At 33.6% G+C, this 14004-nt stretch overlaps 1 protein-coding gene across 2 annotated transcripts in view; it reads left to right on the top strand.

The window, feature by feature from the left end:
* 128up (GTP-binding protein 128up) overlaps positions 1-14004 on the top strand; it is a 79243-nt gene that overhangs the window by 37689 nt on the left and 27550 nt on the right. For both annotated transcript variants that reach the window (XM_090409994.1, XM_090409995.1), the window contains exons 4-5: positions 876-1045; positions 13184-13369. In XM_090409994.1, coding sequence (XP_090266120.1) covers positions 876-1045; positions 13184-13369 — 356 coding nt within the window. The remainder of the gene's footprint in view (positions 1-875; positions 1046-13183; positions 13370-14004) is intronic.

The raw sequence follows: 14004 nt of genomic DNA, 5'->3' as shown, positions 1-14004 counted from the left end.
CTGCATTATCATCACTAGGGAGAGGATATTTATGGTTTCAGCATAACTCAACCTGAGGGGGTGATCCAAGCTGTTGATTGTGAGGGACTCTACTGAAATGAGTTGATTTATAAAAATTAAGTGGATATTACATCCAACATTATTTGTTTTTAGAGTTGATTTGTTTGCTGATCACTGGTTTGTTGTAGTTGAGTTCATGATAAAATTATGTAAACATCCTTTCCCTGGTCACCACAAACTACCCCCTGATATTAATGTCCCAATCCATACCAGTCGCTGAACTTATGTTAGCACATACCTGTTAATGTTTTCAACTACCATTGCAACTCTCTGTTTGGGGACATGAGTTGCTAATCAAAACATGATCTACCACATACCCTAGAAGTTCGTTCAGGATACCCATTACAAACTTGTGTGTGTGTGTATTTCTGTGGTTTAGCAGTTCTGTGGGAAGTTTGTTTTCAGTATTGAGACCACATATCAATGTTACATATGTAACAGGTGTAAGTTATCAAAAACATCTAATATGTGTAATTAATTGCTAATAGGCTTTTGTTGTGTAAAACTTATGTACCAGTACCCCTGATAATGTAAAGTCTTACGACTTATGAAACTTGTCAGGTTTTAATTGCTTCTTTTTATTAAACTCTTTATTTACATCATAACATAGTCTCAGTACTGAAAACTTCCCACAATGAAAGAAATTATCGGTAAATTTGCATTTCCTAGAAATAACATCATTTAGTTCCAATGAATCTCACATGGTCTGCCTCTAATTTTGTATTTTAGCAATACATCCAGTTTGTAAAAGTCAGGCTGCAAGATCAAGAAATTTATAAGCCTTAGTCATTTGTTGTGATGTATTTTCTTTACAGTGGCCCGCACATGCAGCTTGATATTTATTGTACTCGATGTATTAAAACCTCTTCAGCATAAAAAGATAATAGAGAAAGAACTAGAAGGATTTGGCATTAGATTAAATAAAGACCCACCAGGCATAGTTGTAAGGAAAAAAGATAAAGGAGGCATTAATCTTCAAATGTTGGTAAGTGAAATTTTTCTTTGAAATTATAGATTTGCAAACATTGAAACTTAATTTTATTAGCTGAACATATTTATTGATGTTTAGAGTTTTAATATCAGTAAGAAATGAATGAATTTATAACATTGGCAATACTTCCTTATTCATAGGAATAAGGAAGTATCTGCATAATCTGCAGATATTTGAGTGTGAGTGTGCTACTTTAGCATATATCAGTGATTAGTTGGAGTGAGTGTATCTATTTCAGTTATTATTTCATGACACCACCAAGGAGTCCAAAGACTCATTGAGGGAGGGCACCCACTCCCCAACTCTCTGTCTCCATCATCTGCACCAGTGATGGCGAACCTTTTTACCCAGGTGTGTCAAACTTTTTTTTTTTAATATTGACGTTGTTGATGTGCCACTTGCATACATGCATTATAAATGTAACTACATAATCATAGATGGTGACTTATACATATCATATTAGGCTATTTATTTAATAGGACATTGATATAAAATCTATGAATTCATATTATACAATTAATTTAATAAACTGAAATTACAAACTTACATTACATTTAATGACTTTTCTGTTGCTGACTACTGGTAGAAAGTTCTTTTAATGAACAAACCTACCTTCGCCTTAACTGAGAGCGATCTTACACTATTTATCGCAGTTTTTCATCAGCATACCAATATTTTTCAACATCCAAGGTGTGTCACCTGAAACCCTCAAGTGTGTCAGTGCTGACACGCGTGTCATAGGTTTGCTATCACTGATCTACACCAATGCTATCCAACTGCTCACCACTACCACCAGTATTTTCTGTGAAAATTGTGTGTGTCCTAAAGGCCGATTTGTCTGTATGTGTGTTCGATGAAAAACCCATGTTACCAGGAGAAAAAGCCCTGCTATCTCCATATGAGATCGACTAACTCACCTTCAATTGAAAAATTCCATATAAAGATTCCTCCCGTTGAGAATCAAACTTAGGTCTTTTCCAATTGAAGGGCGTAACATACTATCGTTCTTCCAATTGTGCTACAGAGGCACTACAGTTAAAGTAATTGGTATTCATTGTTCAGTATACATGAATAGGCAACAGTAACAAGAACAAAATTGTCCTGAAGAATTTGTAGGTTAAACAGGTTTAGCAGAATGGATTTTTCTAAAATGATATGATGGTTAGGAGTGTATAGTATGCACATGGAGCCATGATAATGATGTGTATATAGAAGATGAATAAAAGGAAAGCATAAGTGGAACATTCTTCTTGGGTTGGCTTTTGCATCTAGCCTATCCTGTAGTATCTTTAGCTTTCAGAAGAGTTGGTAATTTCTAAACATTACTTTTCTTCTGCTAAACTTCCAACGTTTTAAATCCAAAATCTGTCCAACCTTAGAATATTGTTCTCACATCTGGTATGGTGCACTAAAAACCTCCTTCAGAATGCTTCATTATATCCAGTAGAGAGCTGTTTACTTAATAGTTGATTTCCCCTTTCACTGACTACCTCAAATTGCTTTCCTGTAGACACTGTTTTTGCATTATGTCTTTTCTTTTTTTGTAGGTATTTCCATGGATACTGCTCCAATGAACTGATAACTACCATTCCTCTACTTCCCTCTAATCATATATGAACACAGACAGTATTGGTTAACATCCATAAAACTCACCAAACCAACTTTTCATCCTCTTTCTTCATTCCATTTACCTTTTCATTTTGAAACAGTCTTCTCATTACCATTTTCTTCCCACAAATGCAACTGTCAACTATTCAGTAAACACATTAACGGATTTTTTTCTTCACCCTGACTTGCCTGCACATGGCATTGGCATGCTATAGGTCTTGATACCTCTTGTGTGAAGTTAATATAAAAATAAATAAAATAAAATATCTCCTCCTACTTCATTACAACAACAATTCCACACTCTGAAGTATGTTATGCACTGAAATAGGTTAAACCATTCCCCTTTCCCCTAAAACGTTTTGTAGATTCATACAGTCCTACCTCTTTCAAGCTGTTTCAGGCCCTCCAATAAATGAGTGGTAGTCTCATAATGGGCAATGACATTCATCTCCCACCCAAGGCCGTACTTATGCACAGGTACATGAGGCTATAGTTGGGGGCTCTGAAAAATTAGAGCCAATTTAATGGCTCAAACAATGAGAGTCCCTCCCCCCAGATCACTCTAGTGCCTTGGCCCCGCTTGCCTTGCCTCAGGAAAAGTGTAAGTACAGCCTGCTCCCATCTAAAGATGGTCAGAAATATCTATACCCATGGAGGGATTCAAACCCACAACCTGTTGGTTGGTTCTTTAACCACCTGGCCAACAAAGCCTGTGATATTTCTGGATTTTGCAAAAGTATCTATGTGGTTGCTACATGATTAGTTGTTAATCCAGTGCAATTGGTTAAAGTAATTGGCTATCTGATTGATATCAAGGAGAAAGAAGGTTAATGGAGTTCACAGAACTCGGTGCTGAACCAATGCTGTTCAATCTTTAAATGATACTGTGAATGGATTACTTGGGGGATGGGGGATATATTTTGTTTGTAGATGATGCAAAGCTGGAGAGAGTTCATTAATTTAGTTGGAAAGGAAAGAGCATGGATACCAGTACAGTGTGATTAAGTAAGGATTCAGAGATGGTAAATTATATGTTCTATATATTTCTAATATAAATTGGTGTGACTGTACTGGAGGAGATGAAGAAATTATTATTAAACTTTAATGATACAACATTATTGGTAGTCTAATCACTATTCAAAATATGTGCTGAGGTTTGTTATTAAAATCCTGGATTACTGTAATCCTAATTATTATGACCTGTTGGAACAAAAAGTTATGTGGGTTGAATATGTGCCATCCATATTCTTGAAATTTTTAGGCCAGCATTATTGTTGATTATTGATGGTTGATTAGAATTTCACAGGCTTCTTTAAATTTGCACTTCTACCAGGATTGGTGTGATGTAAAGATCAGGTGCCTTTCCAGCCAGTTCTGTGTAGATTATACAGAGCATGATCAGAAAGGCCATATTTACTTTAGTTATTAAATTTAATGTGGTGTTTCTGTTCCTTCTTTACTGATGGGAATTGTGCATCCAGTTTTGTTTATATGAGGCAAGTTACAGGCGTACTGAATATGGTATACTTCAGAGTGGCCCAAAAGAGGAAGGGTATCCTTGGAAGAGTTGAATAAGTTCTCTAATTTTGCAGAGTTTTAAAGGTGGTATTAAGGTTGTATTTGTCTAGTATTCTGTTTGTTTTTCTGTTTTTCCTAATATGAAATGGTTATTGTAATGTAATTTACTTTTATTTTTAGGTGCAGTTTTGTGAAGAATTTTGGTGATAGTATTTTTGTCGTAGCCCTTTCTTAAGAAAGGGCTACGACAACAGTGTTGCTGATGATTTGTACTCAAGTGCCTGCTCATTTGAGCAAATATTTATAGCTCTTGTTTTTTGGTGCATTAATGGCACTTTGATTTTGTGTTGGGTGGTGGTAGTGGTTTGTATATTGGCCATTATATGTAGATTTATGGTAAACATCAAAGGAGACTTCCGAAGGTAAGACACATGACCAACGTATCCAGAAATGGAAGTGTTTTGACTTTCATTTTCAATAATTAATTTGTACGTGTTAGTGTTGAAGGTCGAAAAGTCAGGAAATTAATTTTTACTCTTAACATGGTAGTAGTAGTCTATAATTTTACCAAAATGAATGCTGATCACCATGTGAACATTAAAAGAACAACATATGTTTGATGATATTTCTTTTGCAGGCTTAGAAAATATTTTTGCCATTAGTTCTCCATTAACATCCCCAAGACCACATAATTTCCTGATTTCATAATTTATAATAATCTCAGTTTCATTATCAAAACATAAAACTATCAAATATGATAGTTACTTGGTACAAAATAATGCATCAAGTTGTTCATAAGAGAATGGAAATGTATTTCACTTTAGAATTATGTGCCTGTATGTTTGACAACATAAAAAGTGTAGGTACAAAAATGCCACATAATATTGAAACTAGCAGTAAATTTATTTATTTCCAAATAAACAGTACATGTTCATCATGTTCTTTTTTTTTCTTCCCCCAAACAAAGTGTGCAAAGATTTTTTCATTATTTTTGCCAGTTTGAGTATCAAAAACAATTATAACAATATTAATATGGTTTTAGTCACATGTAATGCCAATGTTTTATCTAATACAAAACTATTTATTTCAATTTGTAATGGATGTGAGAAATGTAAGAGACCATAGCTCACAGTACTAAAAATAACGAATTATTATAAATGACATAAAGATTTAGATTTTGTTTTCTATAAAGAATAAAAAACACAAGTGCGGAAACTATAAAAAATTGCTTCTGTGAAGTTATTTCTTATAGGAAATTGAATTAATTTGTAAATTAATAGGAAATTTTATTAATTTGTAAAATAAATGTTTTGTGAAATAATTATACATTCATTCCAATGCATTCCGAAGACTCATGTGGGACCCATGCACTTAACTGACACAATGCCTGTTATATCTCTCTCTCTCTCTCTCCCTCTTTCTTTAAAGTTGTTCACTGATAAGGCACTTAAAACCACTTCTGGCAGCCAATTCTACTCATTCACCACTCTCCAACCAAGCAAAAAAAAAAAAAAATACACCTACTTGCTTACTAACCACATTCTTATACAACTCCCAGGAATGACATCTTGTTCTCTCCCATTCAGTTATGTATTGATGTATTGGAAAATTTCTTTGGCATTTATTCTCTGAAACTCTTTTAGCAACTTGCATGTTTCTATCATATCTTCTCTTTTCAGCCAATTTCCTCAATTGTGTAATCCACAAACTTTCTCTCCATCATTATCTGGAGCACTCCACAAAAACCAGTCATTTTGGTCACTTGCCTCTGAATCCTTTCCCCATTTTCCATATCTAAGAAACCAAGAGTAACCAATCTGTATAATTATCCTATATAAAGTTCATTTAATAATAAAAAATTAACTATCAGCTAATGTAATTAGATATAATTAACAAAACAAAATTGATTCTGGCATTGCTTTTCCAGGCTGATATAATATTTATGTTGTAAATGATTACCACTTACCCATCAATGGCTAGTTTCTCTCTCTCTCTCTCTCTCTATTGATTGCAAAAAAATACCTTACAGTGTAAAAATTTCTCTTATTTTGCTTTGCCATTAACAGAAAGTGCCTGTGTAGTTCAGTGGAGATAGCATGTGCCTTCCACGGTGCTAATTCAACCAAAGAGAGAGCATTATAAGTTCGATTCTAGTCACTAACTAGAATTACTTTTACTAAGCCTTTTTTCGACTTGCTCCAAGTTAGTTGATCTTTGGCACACGTAAGTGGGTTTTTTCTCCTGGAAACTCGGATTTTTTACCCCGTAACTCAAGAAAATCATAGAACCCATACCATTTTCAGATAGTAAACATAGTGTTAGGATTAGGGATCATGAGATCCCTAGGCAGTGGTACTTCTCAGCCGCCTCTCTTCACTGGATGCCATGTATAATTAGTAATAGTTTTGGGCCAGCTATTTCTGTGGCAACCAGTGGAGATTGAACTCCCCCCCAATGGCTAAAATGGCCTTGCCTATTCCCTATACAGGAATAAAAGGCATTAGCTGATTTTTTTGATTAACAGAAAGCTATAATTATATGATAAAAGGACTAGAAATATAAAAATATATTGTACATGTTTAGTCTATCTAATACCTCTTTTTAAGTTAATGCCACCCTGCATACTGTAAAGAACTAGGTGTTTCTTTCTTGTTTTCATTAGCACTGGCTCTGAGATGTAGCTATGAAGGCAAGTTAATCTGTTTGCATTCTCCTGTGTTTGTGTGTTTAGGATTATCATACCTTGTAATGGACATGATTGATGGCTTACACATCTTATTTGTTATTTCTATTCTGTCATATGCTTCATATCCACATTAAAAAATGCAAAGTCATGCATTTTATAATATTATTATTATCATTATTATTCAGGCCTCCATGGAGTCAAAAGACTCATTGTGGGCAGTCCTTCCTAGAAAACGCAGTCTATCATACGACTCCTTGAACTCATTGCCCATTCGTACTCTTGCCACTCCTCACCCTCTTGCCCACCAGCTTCCTTTCATAACTTCCATGGATGGTCCCTTGTCTTCATAGCTGCATCTATGAAGCTTCCCCCTGTTCCACCAAACGAAAGAACTCCCCAGTGTCAACCCCATTAACTACTTCTCAACAGTTTAAAAGTCTCAATCATATCATCTCTCCTTCTGTCTACCAAACTCTGCAGTCCACATTCCCTCAGCCAATCCTCATAACTAATATCGTACAGTCTTGAAACCATCTTTGTCCATTTATCCTCTTCAAAACCTGGTGACCAAATTTGAGAACAATAAAAAAAGTGTGGTCTGATCAGTGCTTTATACAATGGAATGACAACTCTTTTATCTCTGTCAGGTTTCTATCATTCATCAACCCCAGATCCCTTGTCTCCCCTACTTCCTCCAACAGAGTATGCAGCCTCCCATCGATGTATCCCAAACTTCAAGACTACATTTTGTTGCATTCAACTGATATCCCATTCATTTGCCCATCTATCTAGTTTATTCAAATTCTCTTGCAGGGCTGCCACATTTGCACTATTACTAATAACCCTTCCTAGCTTCACATCATCTGCAAACAACCGAATATCCTCCTGCAATCCACTGACAATGTCATTAATATAAAGGTTAAACAATACAGGTCCCAGTACTGAGCCCTGTGAGACTCCACTTGTAATCTTCTGCCTCCTTGATATTGCCTCACCATACTCAACTCTCTGATACCTATCAGATAGCTAATCCTGAATCCAGTTGACTAACCTGACATCTAAACCCATGTGCTTCAACTTAAATATCAGCTTATCATGTGGCACCCTGTCAAATGCCTTTGCAAAATCCAAAAAAATGGCAGAATATGCCTTTCTCTCATCAACCGCTCTTGTCACGTTATTATAAAAGACAATCATATTACTAAACCAAGAGATAAATCCATGTTGACTCTCACAGATAACATTATCCTCATCTGGCCAATGCTATATATGGTCTGATCAGTGCTTTATACAACTAATTTCTCCAAGATCTTAACTGCTGATGAAACTCAAACTGGTCTATAATTTCCAGTCTGCTGCTGCCCTTATGCAATGGAGAGATAGGGCTTATCATCTTACTATCCACACATTCCATCCATACTGTAAAACACACTCTCCTCTTGCTCCTCTAAACCGTGAACCTGCCCTATCTCTCTAGTATTAAAACCTACTTCTCCAGGATGAAATACTCCAATAAAGTGTTTATTGAATAACTCCACTATGTCCTCTGCATCAGTCACTCTATTCTCATTTTTATCCCGCAGTGTCATTCTTCCACAATCATTTCTCTTCCTACTGGTCATATAGTTAAATAATTCCCTAGGATTTTCTTTGGATCTTAGGGCCAATCTCTTTTCATATTCCAGTTTCATCTTCCTTACCATACTAGTCACTCTCCTTGCTTGAGTCTTATATTCTTCATGGATCTGCTCTCCCCCCCCCTTATATCTCTTCCATAGCCTCTTTTTCACCTGCAGTTCCTTTTTGATATTGTTTGTCATCCACTTTACACCAAATTGTTTCTTCTTCTTCACTTGTGGAATACAGCTTATTATTACTGATAACAAATATTTCTTCACAATTTCCCAAACACTAATGATATCTCCCCTTTCCAATTCCTCCCTCCATGAAACTGTCCCAAGTTGATATCTAAAACTGTTATAATCACACGGCTTATAATTCCACATACGTTCCCTTCTCTTTGATATTCCTGCATGTCTATTCATTTTCCAAGTCAAAACCACATGGTAAATGACAAAATATAATACATATAGCAAACTGGAACGTAAAAGGAATAGCATATAAAGAAATAGAATTAGACCAAATATTAAATGAAAGAAATTTTCAAATAGCAGTAATCACTGAAACAAAAAAGAAATTAAAAGGAACCATGAAAACCGAAAATTTTAATGTGATATATAGTGGAGTTGACAGAGACCAAAGAGCACAAGCAGGAGTTATGATTTGGATTCATAACTCCCTCTCAAAACAGTAAAACATTATAAATTATGGAATGAAAGAATAATAGAAGCTAGAATAAAAATAGAGGTTAATAATAATTGGTTTATATGCCCAGAAGAAGGAAGAACAGGATAATATTGAATTTTATAATCAGTTACAAAATATATATATAATAAAATAAATAAAAATGATTATGTAATACAAAATATATATATAATAAAATAAATAAAAATGATTATGTAATATTAGCAGGAGACTTAAATGCAAGAATAGGAAACACAAAAATTAATAATAATACAGGAATATATGAAGAACATACTCTAAACAGGAATTGTAAAAAATTGATCGACTTTGTAGTTTATAATAACCTAAAAATAATGAATTCTTTCTATAAACATAAAGATATACATAAACTATACTTGGGCAGCAAGAGGATGGAAATCGATATTAGATTATTTTATCTTAAATGAAAAGACTTCAAAGTTCTCTTTAGATGCTAGAGTTCACAGAGGATATGAAATAAGTAGTGACCACTTCCTTAGTAAAATAAAATTAATGTCTAAAAAACAGAGTTGGAGAGATTAATTTGCTTAGTTGTTTGAGTTGGAGACCTAAATGGCTACAAATAACAAGAACAGAAAGAAAATTTAAAACATTTGTTTATAAAGCAAGATTATTAAAGTACACAAATATACAATGACTATATGAACAAAGAATTAACCAATATTTAGATTAAAAAGAAAACAAAATGAAGAAATAGAAATAGAATGGCTTAATATAAAAACAATACTAAATACAGCAGCAAATGAAAGCTTAGGAAAGACCAAAAAATTCAATAAAAGGAAAAAAACTGAAGATATGGGATGATACAATCAAAGAAATAATCAAAATGAAAAAAGAAGCCTATCATAAATGGTCAAGCAGTAAAAGATTAGAAGATGAAATAAAATATAAAAGAATAACAGCCATAGGTAAAAGAGAAGTCAGAAAAAGACATAGAGAATCATGGAACAAATTTGTTTCTAATTTAGAACATGATTTATATAAAACAAGACGCAATGTATATAAGATTTTGAAACACTTAAATACATGTACTAAAGAAAACAAAATTAAACACCAAATTGAAATTAGCAGAATTTCTGTGCAGAATTGTGGACAGATAAATATTTTAAAAAAGATAACTGGCAAACATTTAATGAAAATGAAAAGGAAATAACTAAAAAAGAATTAGAAATCAGTGTGAAAGAAACAAGAAACAGAAAATCACCTGTAGAAGATAAGCTAGATTCAGAACTATATAAATATGCAGGAACAAGGTTCAAAGAAAGACTCATATTATTTTTAAATAAAATCTATTCAACTGGTAATTTCCAATAGAATGGAAAAAAGCAATTTTGATTCCTATCTTTAAAAAAGGCTGTAGAGATGACCCTAAAAATTATAGAGGTAAAAGTATACTAAATTCTTGTTACAAAATATATAGCAGAATTTTAAATAACAAACTAATAAAATATTCTGAACAATCAGAAAAGGCGACTAGGCCTTTTCCTAAAATTAATAATAGAGAAAAGAAGAGAATACAATTTATAAACACATCTTACATTTATTGACTCTGAAAAAGAATTTGACAAAGTTAAAAGAAGCATTTTATTTAACATATTAAAAGAAAGACAAATACCAAATAATATCCTAAAAGCCATCATAAGTATATATGAAAATAATCTTCATGAGCTATCATATACGAGACAGATAAACCAAGGAGTCTGACAGGGATGTCCCTTCGCAGCAACTCTTTTTAATATTTACTTAAATGAAATAATAATAAAATGGAATAAAAATTTCCATCAAAATATTAAACTTTCTCCTACTGTGAACTTAAACATTCTCCTTTTTGTTGATGACCAAATAATAATTACAAATTCTGAAGATAACTTACAAAAAGCTATTTTAAGATAGCTTTCTGTAAGTTAGTTTCTTTTTGAGATAGCCAAAGATTATGGAAACATCAACAGAAAATATCAACAGAAAAATCAAAAATTATGGCCTTTAAAGGGCAAGATCCAGTAAGAACTAAAATAGTAATAATAGATAACAAGATTTTAGAATAGGTGAATTCATTTAACTACCTAGGTTGTATGATTACATATGAAAATGAAAAAGGTATAAACTTAAAAATTGCAAAATATTTAAAAATAACAGGTGTAATTAACTCTATGTCAGTGTGGTTAGCCGAGTGGTTATGCTCTCCGCAACCATATGCCCGGGAAAGGAGTGTCCTGCGTTCGATTCTCGTCACTGACGTGAGGAGCTAAGGATCTTTCTCAGACATAGCCAAGTTAGCTGGTCTTAGGTATGGACTGCAGGGTTTTTCTCCCCAGTTTATATGGGGTTTTCCCTCCCACAAAGCTGGCAAACTGGTCTTAAGAACACAACACTTCACAGACAATTACATCTGGTTGAGCTTGAGGGTAATGACCCCACTTCATAGTGAGTTATGAAACCCAAAAATGGGAGGTCAAGGCCCTACATTGGGCTGTAGTGCCAAAGAAGAAGAAGAATTAACTCTATATTTAAACTAAACCTAGTTCAAAAACAAACCAGACTAAAGGTATACAATACATTAGCCCTACCTGTCCTATTGTATGGAAGTGAAATCTGGACAATAAAACAAAAAGAGATTAATAACAGCTGATGATGATGAAAATTTATTATAACAGCTGAAATGAAGTTTATGAGAAAAACTTCAAAGTATACTTTATTTGATCACAAAAGAAACAAAGAAATTATGAAAGAATTAAATCAGGAATCAGTAATAGAAAAAATTAAAAAATATAAACATAAATGGATGGAACACATTGAAAGAATGAAAACAGAAAGATTACCAAAACACCTTAGAGTACCAGCCATTAGGAAAAAGAAAACCAGGACGTCCTCTTAAAAGATTCAGCGATGACTTCTAAGGTTGAAACAGGCCACTCTAGGCCTAAATCCTTGATAGGTATGATGATGATGAAAACCACGTGGTCACTCTCTCTCCAGGTGGGAGGAAGAGATGAAATGTCAGTTATAATCAGCTCTTCTGTTGCTATGACCAAATCTAAAACTCTTGAACCTCATGTTCCTTCTATTACATGTTGTCTAAGACATTTGTCACTCAAGAATTCTAGAAATTCCATTCCCTTATTACTACATGCATTTTCCTCTTCCCAGTTTATACTGTCATAGTTAAAATCTCCCATAACAATCATTCTTCTTGCATTTGTCATGCTCAACTGCCTAAATATCTCCTTCCTTGGCTTGTAGCAACACCCTACTAATTATCCTGTCTTGCCCACCTCTACTTCACACTATATGCTTTCAAAACCATTAGTGCCACTGCCCTTCAAAGCTTCCACTCCGAGAGGACATAAGTCATCGCTTATCATAAACAGTACTCCACTACCGTGTTTTCTCTTCCTATCCTGTCGGAAAATGCTTTACCCTGCTACTTCTATTCCTGTTATTATATCATCTTCTGTCAACCATTTCTTAGAGATCCCAATAATCTTCGGAAGGCTGATGCTATCAGTACCACCAGTTCATCTTCTTTATTCCATATGCTCATGCATTAGTATGAAACATAAAAATGTCACTGTTTTTATACCTATCATTATTCCCTCCAGACTCCACTGGACTCAGCATTACCTGATGTATTCCCCCTTCTCAAGACTCATTGATGAAGGGCACCCACTCTACAGCTCTCCATTTCCCGCAGCTACATCATCTGCACCAATGCCATTTACTGGCCACAACTAGTATTTTCACAGATACAAACATCCATGCCCATGGCAGGATTCGAACCTGCAGCATTTTGGCTGGAGAGTGGATGTGCTAACCACTCGGCCAAGCAAGCTGGCATTTCAAGTTTTCTGTTATTTTTTAATTTTGAAATAAAACTTAATAGTTATGTTTGTACTATATATTAAAAATATTTATAATCAGAAATATAATATTTCCATAACGTTAAGTTCTTAAAATATCACCTGTTGAATTTTTTTTAGACATCTCAGTCAGAACTTGATTTAGATACTGTGAGAACAATACTATCAGAATATCGAATTCATAGTGCAGATGTGGTTTTGAAGTGTGATGCAACATCAGATGACCTTATTGATGTCATTGAAGGAAACAGAATATATATTCCATGTATATATGTGTTAAATAAAATTGATCAAATATCCATTGAGGTAAGTAATATGCAAAATATCTTTTTATATCTAATTCTTTGGCTTGAAATATTTTCTTTATAGCTTAACTCTGCATTATTCATTAAGTCACTTTGTGTGTTGACAAAGAGGGAATTAATGCACTGAGATATTTTGAGATAGATATGGAAAAATAAATTATTATAATTAGAAATGTGACATCTCAGGTGATGAGCTGCATTTTTTTTTTTTTTAATGTGCACTGTGGCTATTATGTTGTGCACTGGTTATTTATTCTTCTGGTCTTTAAGAATTTAGTTCTTAAATTCACAAAATAAAAATTTATTTATTTATTTATAAATGAAGCCTTGTTGATAAAACCTGTTAGCCATAAAAAAAATAAATAAACAAACTAAGATGAGAGTGTTGAGCATGTTTCATATTTGAACAAAAAATGTTGTTTATTGGAGAGAATAAATGACTGCTATTTGGGGTTTTTTTTGGTCAAATTTATTTTAAAACAAAGTTATACCAACTAGTTTCACCAACTGTAGCTGCTGGCTTCATCAGGGTAAAAGATGTATAAAAATAGTAAGAACACTTAAATGCTAAAAACTGTTAACACTAAAACCATAAAATAATAATAATTTAATAATGGTCTCCTCAAAGCACACATC

This window comes from Typopeltis vanoorti, chromosome 20 (assembly GCF_054136105.1).
Source record: "Typopeltis vanoorti isolate ZY-2024b chromosome 20, IOZ_Tvanoo_1.0, whole genome shotgun sequence".
In the NCBI taxonomy this organism is placed as follows: Eukaryota; Metazoa; Arthropoda; class Arachnida; order Uropygi; family Thelyphonidae; genus Typopeltis; species Typopeltis vanoorti.
This window is presented reverse-complemented; position numbering and strand designations above follow the sequence as displayed.